The sequence below is a fragment of the Microcaecilia unicolor genome, chromosome 13, assembly GCF_901765095.1.
Source record: "Microcaecilia unicolor chromosome 13, aMicUni1.1, whole genome shotgun sequence".
NCBI lineage: Eukaryota > Metazoa > Chordata > Amphibia > Gymnophiona > Siphonopidae > Microcaecilia > Microcaecilia unicolor.
Window position 1 is genome coordinate 36,599,105 of NC_044043.1, and position 23,822 is coordinate 36,622,926.

At 44.1% G+C, this 23,822-nt stretch overlaps 1 protein-coding gene across 1 annotated transcript in view; it reads left to right on the forward strand.

Moving 5' to 3' along the window:
* Positions 1-23,822, forward strand: part of CASTOR2 (cytosolic arginine sensor for mTORC1 subunit 2) — a 224,256-nt gene that overhangs the window by 187,646 nt on the left and 12,788 nt on the right. The window contains exons 3-4 of the mRNA XM_030185885.1: positions 22,172-22,365; positions 23,331-23,463. Of these exons, the coding sequence (XP_030041745.1) occupies positions 22,172-22,365; positions 23,331-23,463 (327 nt within the window). The remainder of the gene's footprint in view (positions 1-22,171; positions 22,366-23,330; positions 23,464-23,822) is intronic.

Consider the following 23,822-nt stretch of genomic DNA (forward strand, 5'->3'; position numbering starts at 1 on the left):
AAAAAAAATAGATATAGTACGCATTTCTGAGACCTGGTGGAAGGAGGATAACCAGTGGGACACTGTCATATCAGGATACAAATTATATCGCAGTGATTGGGCTCCCGAGCCTATACGTCTAGCCCCGTCTTTGACCGTTTTCAAATCCAGGCTAAACGCCCACCTCTTTAACGCTGCTTTTGACTCCTAACCGCTACTCACTTGCCCTGTCCCCCCACCTCTTTAATTCCCTTACCTTTTAGTTGTTCTGTCTGTTTGCCTGTCCTATTTAGATTGTGAGCTCTTTGAGCAGGGACTGTCTTTTCATGTATGATGTACAGCGCTGCGTATGCCTTGTTGTGCTATAGAAGTGATAAGTAGTAGTAGTTGCTCTTTTTCCTGCCATCATCTACTATGTTATTGTATCCTTCTATATTTCTTCTTTGATATTTAATGTACCTTGGTAGATTTGACTCTATTTTGGCCATATAGAATAGAATTTTTTAAGGATTTAATTGGCTCAAAATCTATCTGCCCCCCACCCCCCATGCTGGCAAAATTTTACTAACTAAGGGCACTCTTGGACTTTCAGGAAGCAACTAAGACTTCTGTCTTCAAGGTGGTTTTTAAATCAGTATCTGGTCTTAGCTTAAAGAATAAGAGAAAATGGATTCCATAGGTGAAGTTGATGAAATGTAAGAACAGAATCTACTCCATAAGAAAGTTTCAGACCATTAAGTTTGGCTTCTCTGGCATTCATCTTGGAAAGAATCTGCTACTTCCTTTACTGCTGGCCAACGTGGAGGAAGTGCAACAAATGGGTAAAACCACCAACAGATAAGACTGGTTTTGTGTTAGCCTTAAAAGAAAGATAAATTGTAGAGACCATTTGCCTTGTGTGTGTGTTTCCTTGCAGAAAGCAGTAAAATTAATCAAGTTTAAATTTGGCTTCAGTGCTGGCCACCACAGCTTTTCTGGCGTTGTCATCTCGTGCTTTTGCTTAGTTAGCAGTACTGGACTGGATCAGCTCTGTACGTACTCTGCTCCCCTTCAAAGCACTGCACCCAGGTTGAATTCTTCCACCTGTTTTTGTGGCTATATTTATCAAGTCTAGATAACCAATTGCAGATGGCCGAAAGCAACTGAACAGAGTCGGGAACTGGGTCTTTTCTTCCTAGGAGGCAACTCATTTTCAATTTTCCTGGAAAAAAGAGCACTGCTAATTGCAGTTGGTATGACCTCATGTACTGATTATTAAGCTGTACAAAGTCCACTTCACACAGAAACCAGTAGGCTGAAGAAGGCATTTGCTTGTAAAGGTCATGATTTCAATGGCAATATTGTGAAGAGATTTTGATGGCTATAATTTGGGATTTTGTTTTGCAGACCTGTTCACTACATTATTAGACGCTTGAGTAGAGCTGGAAAATAACTGAGAATTGAGATTTCCATTTGCCAAAAGCTGTTCTTGTTAAGCCGGTTATGAAGCAAAATTGCTGAGTCCGTAGCATGAAAGATAATTTCATTTTTAAGTAAAGCAATTTCATTTTCAAGTAATGCAATGTAATTTCCATCTCCATGGCAGTGTTTCATGATGCCCAGCAGGAGACTTGGGTTCAAATCCTTGTGGGAGCTGGAGATGCAGTGGATATTGCATTCACAGCCTCCTATCCCTTGTCCCCTAACCAGACGAAAGTGCCAGCCTTCACACATTGGTTGACACTTAATGGCTACGTTTAGGGTGAATGTGTACTTGGTAACATAGTAGATAACGGCAGAAAAAGACCTGCACGGTATTGTGGGTTTTTCTAATCCTTAGTAGAACCCCATGTGCTTTACATTGATGCAATTCAAGTACAAATGCAGCACAAACACAGTGAAAGGATCTGAATCAGAAGACTTGTTTGTGTCACACTTGATACATATGAATACAGCATGGACAAGTGTGTACAAAAATCTTTTGCTGTTGTGGAGCAAAATATAATACCCAAACTCGGATCCAATGCCCTGTGGAAAGAATAGGTGAAACAACCTCAGTATCACAGAGAATTGATGTTCAACAACTCTCAAACCCACCTCATGAATGTATGTTTAAAGGAGGAAAAAGTCCTTATAAAACTGTGGCAAAAATCGCAATAGATCTACTTAATCACACTGTCGATAGAGCACGTCATCGGTTGCATCCTTTTCTGTTTATTGTTCCTCTCCCCTCCGAAGCAAGAGGATTCAAAAACAATGGTGCAAATTCCGGTTTTGCAAGACTTTCTTTGCGGTCCGTTCTGAGTCTACAGGTGATGCAGAATATGACAGTTCAGTTGAATTCAGATAATGGATGGATGTATTTATTTAAAAATATTTTTACCCTGCTTACAAAAGAAAAATACATAAATAATAAAAACATGCATTTATTTATTTATTTATTACATTTGTACCCCACATTTTCCCACCTATTTGCAGACTCAATGTGGCTTACATAGTACCGTAAAGGCGTTTGCCAATTCGGTTGATAACAAATACAAGGTTATATTGTGGTCAAATGAGGTAGGTGTGAATCAAGCGTCATGAGGGTCGAAGGGAATGAAGATTTTAGATTGTCCAGTACGATCATTGGTAATGCTGTGTTGCTGAGTGTGGGGATTTACGTTGGATCGGTGGGATAGGCCTTTTTGAAGAGGGTGTTTTTTATTGATTTCCTGAAGTTTAGGTGGTCATGGATTGTTTTCACAGCTTTTGGAAGACTATTCCATAGTTGTGCACTTATGTAGGAGAAGCTGGATGCATAAGTTGTTTTGTATTTAAGTCCTTTGCAATTTGTGTAATGTAGGTTTAGGTATGATCGTGATAATCCGATTCTGTTTCTGGTTGGTAGATCTATGAGGTCGGTCATGTATCCTGGGACTACGTTGTAGATAATTTTGTGGACCAAAGTGCAGATTTTGAAGATGATCCGTTCTTTGATTGGGAGCCGGCAGGGACCGGTAGCCATGGAAGATCCCTCCCACTTTGGTCTTACAGCCTGGCCCTTGAGAGGTCTCGTTTGAGGAAGAAGGGCTATTCGGATTCAGTTATTTCTATCCTGCTTCAGGCAGGGCCGTGCCGATGCGGTAAGCGAGGTAAGCGCCGCAGGGGGGCGCCCACCTCTGGAGGGCGCCGCCGCGGTGCTTACCCTCGCCTCGCCGAGGACTTTAAATCTTTTGGCACCAGAGAGGGGGGTGCCGCCACTCCCGCTGCTCTTCATCCTGGCACCCCCCCCCCCCCCCCCCCCCGCACCAGCCCTTTAAATTTATTTGCCGAGCGAGCGCAGCACCTCGTGTGCAAGTAAAAGAAGCGGATCCGATCATCTCATTGGGCCTTCCCTCACTGTCCCGCCCTCCTCTGATGCAACTTCCTATAGGGCGGGACAGTGAAGGAAGGCCCAATGAGATGATCGGATTCGCTTCTTTTACTTGCACACGAGGTGCTGCGCTCGCTATCGCATCGGCAATTTCTTTTTAAAGACGGGTGGCAGGGAGAAGACGAGGCAGGGTGAGGGTGGGGGACAGATGGGGTGACCGTGAAGGTGGGGGGGGGACTCGGATAGCAGAAGGGATTGGGTGGGAGATAGATGGGGTGAGGGGGACTCGGATGGGCAGAAGGGACTGGGTGGGAGACAGATGGGGTGAGGGTGGGGGGCACTTGTATAGCAGAAGGGACTGGGTGGGAGACAGATGGGGTGAGGGGGACTTGGATGGGAAAGAAGGGACTGGGTGGGAGACAGATGGGAGAAGGGCATGGAGCTGGAACTGGGGTCTGAAAAGTGAGCAGGAGGGAGAATGGGGTCATGCCTGGGGCAGGGGTGGATGGGAGAATCAATGGATCTGGAACTAGGGGCAGCCGCAGGTGGGAACTGGGAGCCGAAAAGAGGGGGCAGTGAGAGAGGGGGGATAGATCCTGGATGGAATGGGGAGTGAGAGGGAGGGCAGACCCTGAATGGATTGGAGGGCAGAGAGGCATGGATGGGAGGGCAGGGCCCAGGGAGAGGACAAATTGCTGGAAGGGGAGGGGAGAGAGGATTGCTGGCTATGGATGGAGGAGGGAAGGGCAGAGAGGGACAAGGATGGACATGGGGGCCCAGGGAGAGGACAAATTGCTGGAAGGGGAGGGAGAGAGGATTGCTGGCTATGGATGGAGGAGGGAAGGGCAGAGAGGGACAAGGATGGACATGGGGGCCCAGGGAGAGGACAAATTGCTGGAAATGGAGGGGAGGGGAGAGAGGAGGATTGCTGGCTATGGATGGGGGAGGGAAGGGCAGAGAGGGACAAGAATGGACATGGATGGGAGGGCAGGACCCAGGGAGAGAGGAGAAATTGCTGGAAATGGATATAGAGCAAGAAATGAAGAAGAAAGGAGAAAAGTAAAGAAATAAATGGAAAGGAAGCCCTGGAAATGGAGTTAAGAGGACAGAAAGCAGCAGAATCAGATACTGGACCAGCATGATTGAAAAAAGAAAGTCACCAGACAACAAAGGTAGAAAAAAATTATTTTATTTTCATTTTAGCGTTTGGAATATGTCCACTTTGAGAATTTACATCTGCTATCTTATTTTGCAATGTATAGCAATTTGTTTCTAAGAATATTGCTGACAATTCCTTTCAGTGTGGCAAGTGGTGAGCGATCATTTTCATGGGGGGGGTGATCATTTTCACGGTGGGGGGGGGGGGGCGCCAACTGATAGTCTGCAGGGGGGCGCCAGAGACCCTAGGCACGGCCCTGGCTTCAGGCTCACAAGCAGTCTATTTCTTCAGCCTATGCCCGAGTCTGGCGTATATTTCAAGATTGGTGCGCGGAAAGGGGTTTGGATCCCTTTAGCGCTTCAGTGGGCAGCATCCTTGATTTTCTGAAGCAGGGAGTGCACAAGGGCTTAGCGCTGGGTCCTTGAAGGTCCAGATGGCGGCCTTGGCCTGCTTCCAAGGGCGCTTACGCAATTCTTCGCTGGCGGCTCACCCGGATGTGGTCCGTTTTCTGAAAGGAGTGGGTCGTCTTCGACCGCCCTTCCGGGCTCCCTGCCCTGACTGGGATCCCAATCTGGTGCTTGGAGTGCTTCAGCGTCCTCCCTTTGAGCCTCTTCATCAGGCTTCCCTGAAGGATCTTACTCTGAAGGTGGTATTTTTGGTGGCTATCGCTTCGTCCCGTTGCGTTTCTGAGCTCCAGGCGCTCTCTTGTAGGGGCCCCTTTCTCCATTTTTCGGAGGGGGGGGGTGTCTCTACGAACAGTGCAGTTTTTTCTGCCCAAGGTGGTCTCGGAATTTCATCTTAATCAGTCGGTAGAGCTGCCTTTCTTTCGTCGGCAGGACGTGGGGAGCCGGTATGTGTCCTTGTGGCTTCTGGATAATTGAAGAGTTCTTATCCAATATCTGGAGGTGACTAATGAGTTTTGTGGCTTCTGGATAATTGAAGAGTTCTTATCCAATATCTGGAGGTGACTATGAGTTTTGGTCGCTCGGATAGATTGTTTTGTTCAGTAAATAGAAGTTGGGCCAAATGGCCTCCAAAGCGTCCATTGCCCCTGGTTGAAGGAGGCGGTGTCGTCCAGCCTACCTCCTGGCAGGGAAGGCTTTGCCTTTGGGTTTGAAGGCCCACTCGACTAGGTGTGTGGGTGACGTTGTGGGGAGAGACGTCTTTGTCTTCTCCAGTAGACATTTGCAGGGCAGCGTCGGGGTCCGTCGTTGCATTTTTTCAGCAAGCATTATATTGTGGATGTTGCGGCGCAGTCAGATGCGTCCTTTGGCCGATGTCCTACCCTCGCAGGGATTGCTTTGAACATCCCACTTGTCCTGGAATAGTGGGGTAGAACGTAATGGAAGGAGAAATTAGGTCTTACCTGATAATTTTCTTTCCATTAGTTCTTCACATGATCCAGGAGCCCTCCCGGATGTTTTCAGTCTATTTTGCTTCTGACTGCCCTGCTCACTGTTCTGGATCCTGTCGTTGGGTTTTTTGGGTTTTTGTTTGCCTTGTTTGTTGGTTGGTTGCTGTTCATGCATTTCGGTTGGTTTTCTGCTGGCTTATGTACAATACTGAGGAACTGGACGGCTAGCACGTGGCTAGGTAGTAGTGCTCAGTTCTGGATTTTCTATCGCCACCTGCTGGTCGAAGGACATAACTACCACTTGTCCTGGAATAGTGTGAAGAGCTAATGGAAAGAAAATTATCAGGTAAGACCTAATTTCTCCTTTCATCGGTCAAAAAAAGAAATCCTCTTACAAACAAATGAATAATGCCTATTTTTCTAAATTTTACTTCACTTTCCCAAACAAAGCAGTAAGAAAATTGAACGCTTAGGTTTCCCCACCTGAAGGAGGCCTTTGTTTCACAAATAGTGCTGTATTGGGGGTTCTCCCAAGCTGCGTTTATCTAAGTTTAATACTCATTGTGTCATTTGTTACATTATCTGTTACCAAAACAAGCTGGTGCTGGCATCTTTATGCAGACTTCAAATTTGAACAAACCAATCAGCATTCTGTAGACAAAAAAATAATAATAAGCCAATCACTCCTTTAAGTCAAAAAAGCAAAATGTTTCATATCCAAAAATAGTTGTAAGATATTTCATAATGCATGTCACCTTTAATTCAGAAAAAAAACAAAGCGACTTGAGCTAAGTGACTTGAATACATTCCTGGACTGGAAAGTTTTCTGTGAATTAAAGTTGTCATTTATTTATTGTAGAGCTGTAATCTTTATAGTGTTGACAGCTTAACACCATTGTAGAAGTGAATTGTAATGATCTAGGTGACTCATAATCAAGGCATGAATTAATTTATAAACAGCATCCATGTCCCAAAAATATCTCATGGCCTGAATACATGTAAAATGGTAAAAACAAGCCTTAATTATACAAGACACCTGTTTCTTAAAAGTTGAGTGTCAAGATGGCAGCCCACAAAAGAATCAGTTGTCTGTGTTGGCTAACCCACAACACTGGGGAGCGCATTTAACTTCAGGTAATGGGAATCAAGCCATTGAGCGACTAGAGAGAGATCAGGTCGGTGGGAATAAACATATTTCACTAGCTGGATGATACCAGCAAAATAAAAGCCACTCATACCCTGATACCACACAAATACATTTTATGGACTGGGAAATAAATTAAAAAGCATGGGTGCCAAACTACCCCAGGAGCACCCAGTGATAGAACTCAGTATTGAGAATTGTGCTGTACCCAAGAGAAGCAAGCCACTTAAGAACTGTTCCCTGAAGTCTAATATTGTAAAGAAGGGATAAGAGCAGATAATGGCTTACCAGGTCAAATGCCAAAGAGAAGTCCAAGGGAGAAAAAAAATATCCATCTTGCCCCCTCTCCAAGGATTCTCTAATGTCACTAACTAGAACTACTAAAATGGTCTCTGTTCTGTGTGTTTTACAGAATCCTGACTGACATGGGGTTAATGCATTCACTTTCCCAAAAAAACTCTTATGGTAGAAAAAGAAAGCCTTCTGTACAAATCTACTACTACGGCTTAACATTTCTATAATGCTACTAGACACACACAGCACTGTACACCAACATGTAAGACACAATCCCTGCTTATCAGAGTTTATAACATATTCAAGTCAGACAACCAGACACAAAGAGGTTAAGGAGTTTCACTTATTACGGGAATGATTACAACAACAACTTGGATATAAAAGAGGTGAATAAGGGGATGAGTGTTAAAAGCAGCTTCAGAAATACGGGCTTTGAACATGGATATAAATAGAAGTAGAGATGGAACATGACATACTGAATAAGCCTAGTCACTTGGATTCCAGGGCTCTGTCCTTTCCTGGTTCTCTTCCTACCTCTCCCTCCGCACCTTTAGTGTTCACTCTGGTGGATCCTCTTCTACTTCTATCCCTCTGCCTGTCGGCATACCTCAGGGTTCTGTTCTTGGTCCCCTCCTCTTTTCTATCTACACTTCTTCCCTTGGTTCATTAATCTCATCCCATGGCTTTTCCTACCATCTCTATGCTGATGACTCCCAAATCTACCTTTCTACCCCTGATATCTCATCTCACCTTGCATCCAAACCAAAGTTTCAGCGTGCTTGTCTGACATTGCTGTCTGGATGTCTCAACGCCACCTGAAATTAAATATGACCAAAACCGAGCTTCTCATTTTCCCCCCCAAACCCACCTCCCCACCCCCCCGTTTTCTATTTCTGTTGATGGCTCTCTCATTCTGCCTGTCTCCTCAGCTCGAAACCTTGGGGTCATGTTTGACTCTTCTCTCTCCTTCTCTGCTCATATCCAGCAGATTGCCAAGACCTGTTGTTTCTTTCTTTACAACATCCGTAAAATCCGCCCCTTTCTTTCCGAGCACTCTACGAAAGCCCTCATCCACACCCTTGTCACTTCTCGTTAGACTACTGCAATCTGCTTCTTGCTGGCCTCCCACTTAGTCACCTCTCCCCCCTCCAGTCGGTTCAAAACTCTGCTGCCCGTCTCGTCTTCCGCCAGGGTCGCTTTACTCATACTACCCCTCTCCTCAAGACCCTTCACTGGCTCCCTATCCGTTTTCGCATCCTGTTCAAACTTCTTCTACTAACCTATAAATGTACTCACTCTGCTGCTCCCCAGTATCTCTCCACACTCGTCCTTCCCTACACCCCTTTCCGTGCACTCCGCTCCATGGATAAATCCTTATCTGTTCCCTTCTCCACTACTGCCAACTCCAGACTTCGCGCCTTCTGTCTCGCTGCACCCTACGCCTGGAATAAACTTCCTGAGCCCCTACGTCTTGCCCCATCCTTGGCCACCTTTAAATCTAGACTGAAAGCCCACCTCTTTAACATTGCTTTGACTAGTACCACTTGTAACCACTCGCCTCCACCTACCCTCCTCTCTTCCTTCCCGTTCACATTAATTGATTTGATTTGCTTACTTTATTTATTTTTTGTCTATTAGATTGTAAGCTCTTTGAGCAGGGACTGTCTTTCTTCTATGTTTGTGCAGTGCTGCGTACGCCTTGTAGCGCTATAGAAATGCTAAATAGTAGTAGTAGGTGTACATTACAGCAGACAGAATGATGGAACAGAGTATGGAATTTGCGGTGAAGGAAGAGGGCATAGATAACAGTGACTTACCTGATGAGCGGAATTCTGGAAGAGGGGTGTAGGGAGAGGTAATGAGGAGCCAAAGACTGAATTCACTTATAGATCAGTGGGAGACTTGTGAAGAACAGGTTGCAGTAGTCTAAGCAGGAAGTGATGAGAGTGTGGATAAAGTAGTAGTGTGTTCAGAAAGGAAAGAATGAGGTTGGAAAAAAAAAAGACAGGTTTTACCAATCCATTGGATATGTGCAGAGAGAGAAAAAGAAGTTAAAGATGACCCCAAGGTTACGAGCTAAGGAGACAAGGGAGATGATAGTATTATCCACAGAAATAGAAAAAAGATGAACAGGAGAAGTGGGTTTAGGAGGAAAGAAAAACTCTGTCTTGGCCATGTTCAGTTTCAGATAGTGGTGGGAGATTGAGCAACAGTGTGATACAACAAGCTGAGACTTGGGCCTGAATTCCTGGTGAAATTTCTCATGTAGGGGGTAGATCTGGAATTCTTCGATATAAAGATGCTACTGAAAACCATAGAAGGAGATTAGGTTCCCAACAGAACAAGTATAGAGAGGCAAGCGAAAAGGTCCCAAGACAGACCCCTGAGGGACACCAACTGATAATGGGATAGCAGTGGAGAGGGATTCACCAGAGCAAACACTAAAAGTTCGATGGAAACAATAATGAGAATGTGAAGACAGAATAGAGTTCCAAAATCCAAGTGAAAACAGCATACCAAGGAATACAGTAGGTGGTGATCAACAGCATCAAAAGCAATGGATAAGTCAAGAAGGATGAGGATTGAGTAAAAGCCCTTGGATCAGGCCAGGAACAGGTCACTGGAGACTTTTTAACAAGGATTGTTTCTGTAGAATTTAGAGGGTGAAGGGTGAAAACCAGATTGGAGAGGATCAAGAACACCTAGAGATGAAAAAGGTTAAGACAGCAGGGGTAAACGGCACATTCAAGTAGCTTTGGTGTGAAAGGGAGGCAGGAAATGGGGATGATAGTTGGAAGGACAGGTAGGGTCGAAGGTTTTTTTATCTGTTTTGTTTTGGGGGGTTTTAAAGGACTGCTGTAACCACCACATGTTTGAAGAGGATGAAATCTAATCAAAATTAAATGAACTCATGGCTGAAAAACTGAAAGAATATGGATCAATGAAGATGTGCATATCGTTGCTTTGAAAATTTGGATTGCAGCGTTTATGCAGATCCTCAAAAACTTTTTTTTAAACTATGAAAATTAAAATGTATCTAGACATATTTAGTACTTGTTGAGTTATGTATGCAAGTTTGTTTGAAGTGCTGTTTACTCTGCTGGCACTTGAAGTTTGAAACTAGAAGTACTTGGGAATCTTAACCGTTAGTGCATGTTAACACAGCTTAGTAAATAGGAACCTAGGTTTGTACCTAACGCAAGGGAAGGTTACGTGACTTGTCCAGGAACTTGAAGAAATGTTAGTGAAGAAGCGGGATTTGAACACTGATGCAATCGTTCTCTCTCCCAAGGTAACATTCTTGTCATAGCTCATTTCACTGATTTATGTTGTAAGATACATATCGACCTTAATAAAAGTGGCATTAGCTACAAGAGCTGCAAACTTTCTATGGGCTATTTGAGTCTGAATCTATTCCTTATCGCATCTTCTCCATACCATCAGATTTGCATTTGTGTTCAGTCTTGTTGAGTCATTGTTACCGAATGCTTAATTTGTTTTCTTTCTAGGACTGTTTGTACTTACTGTGTTTTACAAGCTCGGCCTTGAAGCTTCCCTTCCCAAACAAATTATTGGATGCTATTTAAATGAAATTGTTGAGCACTATAGTCTGTATTTGTTTCATTACAGCTTGGGTTGTGGTTTTCCATCTGCCTGCACGATGGAAAGGCTGTTCAGACGTGGTAATTTTGTTATTTTCCATTCTTATGTAGCCAGGGTTTTCTATTAGGTGAACTGAACACAATGATTTAAGCTGCAATTGCATTTTGAAATCTAGAAATGCTTTCAAAAGATTTATCTGGGTAGCTCTGCAAGGTACAAAAATTTGGATAGTCGAGAAAGGGACCAGCCAGAGGAATTTCTAGGACAGGAATTTGATTTAGCTCATTGCATGGATTTTCAGCACTAATTAGGTAAATTGGCTGCACAAATGGCTTGTCTAGGTTTAACTGCATAATCAGCCCAGAAAACTAACCAGTTAGTTTTGTTTGATTATCCAGCTAAAAGCAACCAGATGCAATTACATAACCTAGCATAGTAACATAGTAGATGACGGCAGAAAAAGACCTGCATGGTCCATCCAGTCTGCCCAACAAGATAAACTCATATGTGTATACCTTACCTTGATTTGTACCTGCCTTTTTCAGGGCACAGACCGTACAAGTCTGCTGAGCAGTATTTCCTGCCTCCCAACCACCAGTCCCGCCTCCCATCACCGGCTCTGGCACAGACCGTATAAGTCTGCCCTCCACTATCCTCGCCTCCCAACCACCAACCTCTCTTCCCACACCTGCTCCGCCACCCAATTTCGGCTAAGCTTCTGAGGATCCATTCCTACTGCACAGGATTCCTTTATGCAAATCCCACGCATGTTTACTTGCTTATCTTACCTGCTGAGTGAGTTTGAGATGCTTGTGCAGCCTCAAAATGTTCTGTAATTCTTTTACGAAGTGAAATACTACATTTAAAGCCACATGCGGAATGGGGGTAATTCTGTAAGCTAGATGTCAACTTTTAAGTTACCAAATAAATGTGTAATACATAAGTACATAAGTATTGCCATACTGGGAAAGATCAAAGGTCCATCAAGCCCAGCATCCTGTTTCCAACAGTGGCCAATCCAGGTCACAACTACCTGGCAAGATCCCCAAAAAGTACAAACATTCTATACTGCTTATCCCAGAAATAATGGATTTTCCTCAAGTTCATTTAATAATGGTCTATGGACCTTTTCTTTAGGAAGCCGTCCAAACCTTTTTTTTAAACTCCGCTAAGCTAACCGCCTTTACCACATTCTCTGGCCACGAATTCCAGAGTTTAATTTCACGTTGAGTGAAGAAAAAGTTTCTCCGATTTGTTTTAAATTTACTACATTGTAGCTTCATCACATGCCCCCTAGTCCTAGTATTTTTGGAAAGCGTAAACAGACACTTCATGTCTACCTGTTCCACTCCACTCATTATTTTATAGACCTCTATCTTATCTCCCCTCAGCCGCCCCTTCTCCAAGCTGAAGAGCCCTAGCCGCTTTAGGCTTTCCTCATAGGGAAGTCGTCCCATCCCCTTTATCATTTACGTCGCCCTTCTCTGCACCTTTTCTAATTCCACTTTATATTTTTTGAGATACGATGACCAGAATTGAACACAATATTCGAGGTGCGGTCGCACCATGGTGTGATACAAAGGCATTATAACATCCTTATTTTTGTTTTCCATTCCTTTCCTAATAATACCTAACATTCTATTTGCTTAGCCGCAGCAGCACACTGAGCAGAAGGTTTCAACGTATTATCAATGACAACACCTAGATCCCTTTCTTGGTCTGTGACTCTTAACGTGGAACCTTGCATGACATAGCTATAATTGGGGTTCCTCTTTCCCACACGCATCACTTTGCACTTGCTCACATTAAACGTCATCTGCCATTTAGACGCCCAGTCTCGTAAGGTCCTCTTGTCATTTTTCACAATCCTCCCACAATTTAACGACTTTGAATAACTTTGTGTATTCAGCAAATTTAATTACCTCACTAGTTACTCCCATCTCTAGGTGATTTATAAATATGTTTAAAAAACAGCGGTCCCAGCACAGACCCCTTTGGAAACCCACTATCTACCCTTCTCCATTGAGAATACTGACCATTTAACCCTACTCTCTGTTTTCTATCTTTAACCAGTTTTTAATCCACAATAGAACACTACCTCCTATGCCATGACTCTCCAATTTCCGCTGGAGTCTTTCATGAGGTACTTTGTCAAACGCCTTCTGAAAATCCAGATACACAATATCAACCTGCTCACCTTTATCCACATGTATGTTCACCCCTTCAAAGAAATGTAGTAGATTGGTGAGGCAAGATTTCCCTTCACTAAATCCATGTTGACTTTGTCTCATTAATCCATGCTTTTGAATATGCTCTCTAATTTTGTTCTTTATAGTAGTCTCTACCATTTTGCCTGGCACTGACGTCAGACTCACCGGTCTATAATTTCCCGGATCTCCTCTGGAACCTTTTTTAAAAATCGGCGTTACATTGGCTACCCTCCAATCTTCTGGCACCACGCTCGATTTTAAGGATAAATTACATATTACTAACAATAGCTCCGCAAGCTCATTTTTCAGTTCTATCAGTACTCTGGGATGAATACCATCTGGTCCAGGAGATTTGCTACTCTTCAGTTTGTAGAACTGCCCCATTACGTCCTCCAGGTTTACAGAAAATTCATTAAGTTTCTCCGACTCGTCAGTTTCGAATACCATTTCTTGCACTGGTATCCCATCCAAATCTTCCTCGGTGAAGACCTAAGCAAAGAATTAATTTAATCTCTCTGCTACGGCTTTGTCTTCCCTGATCGCTCCTTTTACTCGGTCATCTAGCGGTCCAACCGATTCTTTTGCTGGCTTCCTGCTTTTAATATACCTAAAAAAAATTTTTACTATGTGTTTTGGCCTCCAACGCAATCTTTTTTTCAAAGTCCCTCTTAGCCTTCCTTATCAGCTCTTTGCATTTGACTTGACATTCTTATTATTTTCAGTTGGTTCCGTCTTCCATTTTCTGAAAGATTTTCTTTTAGCTCTAATAGCTTCCTTCACCTCACTTTTCAACCATGCCGGCTGTCGTTTGGTCTTCCGTCCTCCTTTTTTAATACGCGGAATGATCAGAATGTGTGTGCACATGTGCTTAAATGCCAATATTCTCACACATCTGTGTTACCCCCTTTTATTGTATGGTGAGCTTTCTAAAACCCACCAGACACCTACTTTACCTAACTGTACACCACTACCCGTCACCTATATGCAGGTACAATAGGCTTTTAGTGAATTTTGAATGGCTCACACTTTCCACCACAAGTGTGTTGGGTTATGGGCCTGAGTCCCCTTCTGTACTGTGCACTGCACTGACCACAAGGCTATTTCAGGGACCTGCTTGCTGCTCTAATTGAACTGGCCATAACGTCTGAAGCTGTCATAGAGGCTGATATGTACTGTTTTTCACATTTTGGGGGGTGGGAGGAGATCAGTGAAAACTAGGGGAGTAAGGGGAAGGAGTTTATGCCTTAATTCCTCCAGTGGTGATTTGGTCATTTAGGACACCTTTTTGTGACTTAGTCGTGATTGAAACAGGTCTAGACCAACATATCTAACTTTTAGCCCTGGAAGTTTTCGCTTTATTCCAATATGGCAGAAGAACGTCCAAGTTCTGGGAACACCCAAATCCCACCCTCAAAACTTCTCTAACACACCCCCTTGTGATTTTGTCACACTGCAGATGAACTGCATAGAAAACCATCTTAAAAATGGGTTGTGAAAATAGTGATTTGTACATTCTGGCAAAAAAAAAGTCCCATCTGCCAGTTTGTGCTGCTTTTTCGATGTTTTTTGGTTTCAAAAATGAGATACTATATTAGTAATAAAAGGGTCCTTTTGCTAAGCGGCAGTAAGCGCTAACTTATGCTTCTCATGCACAAAAATGCAGTCACCTCTCTTACCTCAGCTTATGATCCACTGTATTTAAATCATGTACAGACTTTATCATAACCTTACTCTGTAAGCCACATTGAGCCTGCAAAAAGGTGGGATAATGTGGGGTATAAATAAATAAATACTGCGGGTTGTGCTCAGGTTTCCTATGGTAGTTCTAACATCTGCGCATGCTTCCCTGACGCTAAAAAATACTTTGAATGTAAATCAGAATGGGGCAGTGAAGTACCTCAGGAGATCCTGGGCATGGTAGGTCACCTTTCCAAATCTTCTATACTTCATGTAAACATATTATAGATGGCAATCTTCATAAAAGATCACAGTGGTTTCATGATGGGATCTTTCTTCTAGATACCTTGAGTAGATGATTTCTTTTAAAACTTTTTTTTAAAGATTTGCTCAGGACTCCCAAGTCTGGCATGAGTGGAACAACACAGTTTGGTCGACTTCCTTATGCCTTGTTGCAGTGGCGTAGCCAGACTGCCAATTTTGGGTGGGCCTGAACCCAAAGTGAGTGGGCACAAAATTTTCTCTCTACCCCCCCCCCCCCCCCCCCCCCAGCAAAATGTAGTCACACTCAGATGCATTTGTCACACAGGGTAAAGTGCTGCTTTTCAGTGCATCAGATTTCAGACAATTTATTTAATAGCCTAATCCTTTTCAGTGAGCTTTCAGAGGCCAAAACCTCCTGCCTCAGGTCAGTATAATGCTGTTACGGTATCCTCTCCTGACCTAAGGAAGGAAGTATTGGTCTCTGAAACTTTATTAACACCATATTACTTTATCCTAAATTAAAAATAAAATTATTTTCTTTACCTTTGTTGTATGGCCATTTACTTTTTCTCATTGTGTTGCTCCCAGTCTCTAGATTCTGCTTTCCTTCATTTTCGCTTAACTCTTCTGCCAGGGTTTCCTGGCCATTTGTCATTTTTCTCTCCTTTTTCTTTGCTTTCTTCAATATTTTTCTGCCTCTCTCTGTGTCCAGATTTAATTCATTCTTACTATCCATTCTTTAATTTCCTTCACCTACTTATGGCTTTTCATCTTTTTCTCACCCTTGTTCTCCCCATGCCCCTTCCTCTTATTCTCCAATCTTTCACTACTCCCCCTTTCCATGCAGCAGCTCTCCTCTTTCTCTCCCCATCCTTCCAGTGTCTCCCCTCTCTCTCCCCATCCTTCCAATAGTCTCCCCTCTTTCTTTCTGCATCCTTCCATCCAGTGTCACCTCTTTCTCCCTACCCTTCCATCCAGCGTCTTCCCTCTTTCTCTCCCCATCCTTCCACCCATCTACCCTCTCTCCTGATCCTTCCATCTAATGTCTCTCTCCCTCCTTCTAACCAGTGTGTATCTCTCTACCCTTTTCTGTTCAGTGTCCCTTCTCTCTCCACATCCTTCCACTCTCCCCTTTTTCTCTGCATCCTTTCATCCATCTCCCCTCTTTCTCTGCCATCCTCCCATCTGTTTTCCCTCTTTCTCTCCCCATCCTCCGTTTTCCCTCTTTCTCTGCCATCCTCCCATCTGTTTTCCCTCTTTCTCTCCCCATCCTCCGTTTTCCCTCTTTCTCTGCCATCCTCCCATCTGTTTTCCCTCTTTCTCTCCACATCCTTCCATTTTCCCTCTTTCTCTGCCATCCTCCCATCTGTTTTCCCTCTTTCTCTGCCATCCTCCCATCTGTTTTCCCTCTTTCTCTCCCCATCCTTCCATTTTCCCTCTTTCTCTGCCATCCTCCCATCTGTTTTCCCTCTTTCTCTCCCCATCCTTCCATTTTCCCTCTTTCTCTGCCATCCTCCCATCTGTTTTCCCTCTTTCTCTCCCCATCCTTCCATTTTCCCTCTTTCTCTGCCATCCTCCCATCTGTTTTCCCTCTTTCTCTCCCCATCCTTCCATTTTCCCTCTTTCTCCTCCCCATCCTCCGTTTTCCCTCTTTCTCTCCACATCCTTCCATTTTCCCTCTTTCTCTGCCATCCTCCCGTTTTCCCTCTTTCTCTCCCCATCCTTCCATTTTCCCTCTTTCTCTGCCATCCTCCCGTTTTCCCTCTTTCTCTCCCCATCCTTCCATTTTCCCTCTTTCTCTGCCATCCTCCCATCTGTTTTCCCTCTTTCTCTCCCCATCCTTCCATTTTCCCTCTTTCTCTCTGCCATCCTCCCCGTTTTCCCTCTTTCTCTCCCCATCCTTCCATTTTCCCTCTTTCTCTGCCATCCTCCCATCTGTTTTCCCTCTTTCTCTCCCCATCCTTCCATTTTCCCTCTTTCTCTGCCATCCTCCCATCTGTTTTCCCTCTTTCTCTCCCCATCCTTCCATTTTCCCTCTTTCTCTCCCCATCCTCCGTTTTCCCTCTTTCTCTCCACATCCTTCCATTTTCCCTCTTTCTCTGCCATCCTCCCATCTGTTTTCCCCTCTTTCTCTCCCCATCCTTCCATTTTCCCTCTTTCTCTGCCATCCTCCCATCTGTTTTCCCTCTTTCTCTCCCCATCCTTCCATTTTCCCTCTTTCTCTCTGCCATCCTCCCATCTGTTTTCCCTCTTTCTCTCTCCCCATCCTTCCATTTTCCCTCTTTCTCTGCCATCCTCCCATCTGTTTTCCCTCTTTCTCTCCCCATCCTTCCATTTTCCCTCTTTTCTCTGCCATCCTCCCATCTGTTTTCCCTCTTTCTCTCCCCATCCTTCCATTTTCCCTCTTTCTCTGCCATCCTCCCATCTGTTTTCCCTCTTTCTCTCCCCATCCTTCCATTTCCCTCTTTCTCTGCCATCCTCCCATCTGTTTTCCCTCTTTCTCTCCCCATCCTTCCATTTTCCCTCTTTCTCTGCCATCCTCCCATCTGTTTCTCCCTCTTTCTCCTCCCCATCCTTCCATTTTCCCTCTTTCTCTGCCATCCTCCCAGCTGTTTTCCCTCTTTCTCTCCCCATCCTTCCATTTTCCCTCTTTCTCTGCCATCCTCCCATCTGTTTTCCCTCTTTCTCTCTCCCCATCCTCCGTTTTCCCTCTTTCTCTCCCCATCCTTCTGTTTTCCCTCTTTCTCTGCCATCCTCCCATCTGTTTTCCCTCTTTCTTTCCCCATCCTTCCTTTTTTCCCTCTTTCTCCCCATCCTCCCATCTGTTTTCCCTCTTTCTCTCCCCATCCTTCCTTTTTCCCTATTTCTCCCCATCCTGCCATCTGTTTTTCCCTCTTTCTCTCCTCATCCTTCCATTTTCCCTCTTTCTCCCCATCCTGCCATCCATTTTCCCTCTCCCATTCAGGCCCACCAGCCCCAGCTCCCATTGCCGGCCACTGCTGCTTTTCCTGATGAGCAGCAGGGCCGGTGCTACAAAAAGAAGAAGCGCTCAGCTGATTCAGCTGAGCGCCAATGCGTCGCTATATCCGACGAGAAAAAATGTTTTAAAAAAAAACGCGGCACTGCAGGCAGCCTCGAAGCATTGGCTGCTGGCTCTGCAGGCTCCTTCCGTCTCTTACGTCACTGCCCCTGCTTCGCTACAGGGGCAGTGATGTAAGAGACGGGAGGAGCCTGCAGAGCCAGCAGCCAATGCTTCGAGGCTGCCTGCAGTGCCGCGTTTTTTTTAAAACATTTTTTTCTCGTCCTTATCGACGCGTTGGCGCTCAGCTCAGTCAGCTGAGCGCTTCTTCTTTTTGTAGCGCCGGCCACTGCTGCTCATCAGGAAAAGCAGCAGTGGCCGGCAATGGGAGCTGGCGCTGGGCAGGCCTGGACTGAAATTGGGTGGGCCTGGGCCCACCCAGGCCCACCCGTAGCTACGCCCCTGCCTTGTTGCTTGCATCTGGGGGAGGGAGGAAATATTGGTGGGGCTGTGTTACTGAATTTCTAGAGTTTGCATGTTGGTACATTTCTGCTGCACTTTCCTTCAGGTTTATTTTATGCGTTGAACTACAATTTTGTTTTGTACAGAATAGGATGGGGCAGTGATTCTCAAACCTGTCCTGGTGGGGGCCACCTACCAGTTTATCTCCACAATATGCACCGCTGTCTCAATCCTCTATCTGTGAGCGATACAACTTTCATAACTAGATGAGATTGGCAAATCTTTAATGTTGGAGAAGACTCTTCTTGCTACTGTCATTCATTTTATTGCTTATATTGCACATGCTGGGCCAGGAAAGTCAGATAAACAACTTTTTCCCCCTCAGGAATAGAGTCATCCTGAGTGAAGGAAATATAAGCTTGAATGTCTAGGGAAATCGGTCATTATCCCCAGCCTTCATGAGCCAGAATCATATTCCTCATGAAGACCCTTCAATTTGTAACACATTCCAGTGTGGTATCTGGTTTTATTGTGACTTAGGATATGTCCCATTTATAGAATTTTTATCGAACGGATTTGAATATTGGGGTATGATGTTCTGTGAAGGGCGGGATTGGGGTATTTTCTGTAGTGGATTGGTGTTGTTCCAAATCGTTAGCTTAGGGGCCCTTTTACGAAGCTGTGGTAAGCCCTAAAAGGGCCCCTTAGTTTCCTGTTATTTCTTGTTTGGCCCCTCATATTTCTTTTGGCTGAATTTTTTTTTTCTTTAAAAGTTTTCAAGACGTCTAGAGGCTCTCTTAAGTGCGCTAAGAAGTGACCCTACGTATCAATAGTGCAGGGCTTTCCTGTGCGCTGAGGCCACTTTTAGCACAGATATAAAATGGCCGCATTACCCATTTTCTGTATTAATGGCCTGCTCTAGTTTCCCAATTAGCGCATGGCCATTAACGCAGGAGCCCTTACCACCACCTCTTTAATAGGCGGTAAGGGATCCTGCGCTAACCATGGTTAATGCATGAGAATGCAGCTACACTAGGACGAGGCACTCCTAGTCTCCACCCCAGCGCAAAATAATAGTCTATTTTTTAGAGCGTGGGTAGCGCACACCAAATGCAGTATTGGATTTTAAGATTCAGTAAGCACACATTAATGCTTACCACAGCTTAGTAAAGGGGCCCTTTAGTTTTTTTTCTTATTTCCTACGGTCACATCAGATTTTCTGTGATCGTATTATTAAAATGTTTCATAAATAAAAACTTTTAAAGTTTGGCAGGGAATTCTTGTGCCCTTGCTGAAAAGAAATTGAGTCACTTGCAGGTTTATACATTTAGCGGCCTTGGGCAGTGGTCTCATCTTTTAACTTATTGAGGTTCTGAAAATCACATAGGATAATCTTCATCCCACATGCATTGCTGCAAAGTCTGGGAGTACATTTTACCTGTGGACTTTGTATTTGTTTTCAATGTGAAAATACGCATGTACTTCCACTAAAAAAAACAAACAAACGTTCATGGTGGAGGGGAGGGGCTCAGCTGGTATGGCAGCGGCCTAGGAAAAGTGTCACTAATGGCCTGGCTTCACAAGAAGGAGGGCTTCCACTGGTAGAAATTGTAGACCCCCCACAAGCTCAAGTATATGGGTGTGGCAAAATTGTGTGTGCCCCCCCAACACACCTTGGGATCAGGATCCCCCAAAATCTGAGGTCTGGCTAGGTGCCTGTCCTGTAATATGTGTGCTTTGAACCATGGATGAAAGAGGTGTTCTATGACCATGTATGTTCTTTTTCCAGATATATTCATTCTAGTTCTCCCTTGTTTGGTCACCTGCAGAGAGTAGATACAAAAGTACATCGATCCTTTTGACATGCATACTCTGCACATGTTCATTTTCACAGAGTAAAATGTGGTTGTCCTTTCAAAAATTTCCTAAAACGCATGCATTAAAACCATCCACATGGTTTGCACCAAATTTCCCCGTAATATCTAGCTTTGTGGGACCCTTGGATGGGAGGAAATGTCCATCATTAGTAGGTGAATTTAATCCCATGTTGGCTGGGGCTAGGAATATTCTGGTGACAGTGCACACAGTCATGAGGAGACCTGGACGTTGTTTAAGGGGTGGCACCTAGTGGCTGATTTAAGGGCCCATGATTGCAAGTTTCTGATTTGCATGGCCCCAGGTCCAGAACCACCACTACAATGATCAGACTAGTTATGTTTCTCATTAAAGTCTATGCAGTCGTAGATACCTAGTAGCTAGTGTGCTAGTATAGTCATTCTGGATGGGGGTAACAGTTTTGATGGTTAGTCATTTGCCGTGGATGTACAATTGTATATTGGGGATTGAACTGAGAGAGCAGTGTGTTCCATTTAGACATCATTCGTGTTGGATTCTGAAATGGTGACCAGAAAGAACAGAGGGATATGTTGGGGTGACTATCATTATGTTCTCCAAGGTTCTCTAGCAATGGGTAGGGAAACGTTGAAGTTTGAACTTGAGATTGGAGATTTCAAGACTTCTGGCTGGCCCAGGGTGGGCCATTTAGCTGCAATCCAAGTTCAAGGAAATATAAGCTCCAGGGGTAGAAAGAAATGGCCATCCCCTGGAGAAGCCTATTGGACTAGCAAGAGGTGTGTCTAATCAATGATCATATAAGGAGAGGCAAGCAGACATACCCTTGCTGCTAGGTGCTTGGTGAGCCTGCATTGCATTTACTGCTACCCAGCTCCTCTTTACTGCTTAATAGACAGTTCTGCCCTGTAGTGCCTGCACCTGATTCCTGCTTCACACTTCGTTCCTGCACCATACCTGTACTGCTCTACCCTGCTTTGGTTTTAGCCACTCCATCTAAGCTCTTGCCAAGGCCAGTTCCCTGAAACACTGATGTCTAGATGGTCAGAAGCAGGGCCTCTGGTTGTTGGGCTCCAAAGGAATCCATGCTACATGGCGTCCAGTTCAGGTTGGTCACTGTAGTGGTATGACCAAGTGTGGTTGGTTGGAAGAGGGAAGGAAAAATCCCTGGAATAGTACAAATGAAGACTTATGGCACCAGACCCCAGCCTGGTACCAACTGAGCAGGACAAAACTTCCAGGCTAAATACAAAAACATGCAAATTGTCCTTAATTAAAATGTGTGCTTGTATTGCCCAGCAAAAGGTGATTAATTGGTTTGGAGGCATTTTGGGTCCATCTTCTTGACTAGAAAGTTGCTGATTATTTGTGTCTTCTTTAACTGATCAAACCTTGAATAAATTGACTGCTTTGTGAATCAGCCAGTTGCTCTCCTTTAACAGGACATGGGACATTTATCAGACATTGCGATCACAGGGAGCATCCAGCCCACCATAATCTTAACATAGCTATTCATTTTACACTTTTCTGGAGGGTGACGGGGAGGATGGATTTATGAAGTGCGTGTGCTCCGATAGGAGGGGAGGGTTGGGTGTAGTTGAGGAAGGGGCAGAACAAGGGAGGGATTTGGGGAAGGGGGTGGATGTGATAAAAGATTTGATTGCATATTATTATTGTTCTATCTTTTTCATTTTGTATATCTGCCATGTTTTACAATAAAAGTTTTTTTTGGGGGGGGGGGGGGGGGGGGGAAAGCTATGATCAAATCTGAGAATAAAGTGCAGTAGAAATAACCACCAGAGGGATTTTTGTCATTTTCAGAACTTCCTTCATCAGAACATTTAAGTGTAGCAGACGCTACGTGGCTGGCCCTGAATGTTGTTTCCGGAGGAGGGAGTTTCTCTAACTCTCAGCCCATTGGTGTGACTAAGATTGCCAAGTCAGTGATTGCTCCGCTTGCTGACCAGAACATCTCAGTATTCATGCTCTCCACTTATCAAACAGACTTCATCTTGGTAAGAGAAAATATTGAAAAAGTCTATATAGGGGAAAATATCAACCAAGTGTTGTGTGGTCTTGTCTGACAGCATCTTAGTCCAGTGCTTCTCGGCCCTCTCCTAGAAGCACAGCTAACTGGCCGGGATTTCAGAATTACCTCAATAAATACGTACGAGATACATTTGCTTTTATTGGAGGCCCTTTATATACAAATATCCCTCATGCATATTCATTGTGGTAATGCTGAAAACCTGACTGGCTAGGTGTGCCTCCAGAAGAGGGTTAAGCAATGCCATGGCCATAAAGGGGGTTCATGTTTTGAAAGGGCACAGAAATAAGTGGTACTAATATTTGATTTTAATGACCAGTGAAACCAATCAAACATTCAATGCCAACGCAATTTGAACTAGAGTTTGTGGAGACAAAAAAAGAGGACACAAAAAAATAAAATCCCCCCCCCGCACCCTGCCACACAGTCACCTTTATCTCTCTCTCCCCCCCCCCCCCCCCCCCCCCCCCCCACACACACACACACACCTGTAAGATTCTGTAAGCAGTGAAAATACTGGTCAAAGTAACAGAAATGTATTTTCTTCCATACTCTTCTAAATACACAATTAGAAAATATGTACATTTCCATTATTAGCATGTCCCTCTCTCCTCTTCATCCCCTTCTAACTATGTGCTGCATTTTCCCCTTTTTCCCTTCCCCCTTTTCCCATCTCCCTTCCCTCCCCTCCATGTATCTCAGTCCTTTGGATATAACTGTCCTTCTAATAGTCTTGAATCCTATCATTACTCTGCAGTGATAATGAAACATTTCACTTTTTTAAATAATTTTCAAATTTACATCTATGTTCCACGTGAAGGATATTAGAATTATTATACATGATTATTCCAAGACATTAACAAAAATAAACTATTCTTCTTCTTACATTGACCACAATAATTGGACAAGATACTTTTCACTTTTTTTCCATAGATACGTGAACGAGATTTACCCTTTGTAATGCACACCCTGGCAGCTGAGTTCACCATCCTGAGGGTAGTCAATGGCGAGACAGTAGCTGCTGACAATCTTAGCGTAACAAATGGCTTTGTGAAACCTAAACTCGGTAAGAAGCGTGTTTGATTTTTTTTGCCTATTCAAATCCTATTCTAGAAGATGAAATCAGAGTGAATTTATTAGTTAACCTGGATTGATTCAAGAAATTTACCAAACAGGTCATTTTAGGACCACAAAGCACCTCTCATTCCACCAGTACAATATGTCACGACCAATGTCAAGAAATTGTCCTAAAGAAAACAGTGGCAGCAATTCTATAAATTGTGGCCTTGTTTAGGGGGTCTTTTACAAATCCGCACTAGCGTTTTCAGCACATGGTAAAAATCAGCTGTCAGTAAATGCTGGGACACCCATTATATTCCTACGGGTGTCTCAGCATTTACCGCCAGCTAAAAACGCACGGCTTTG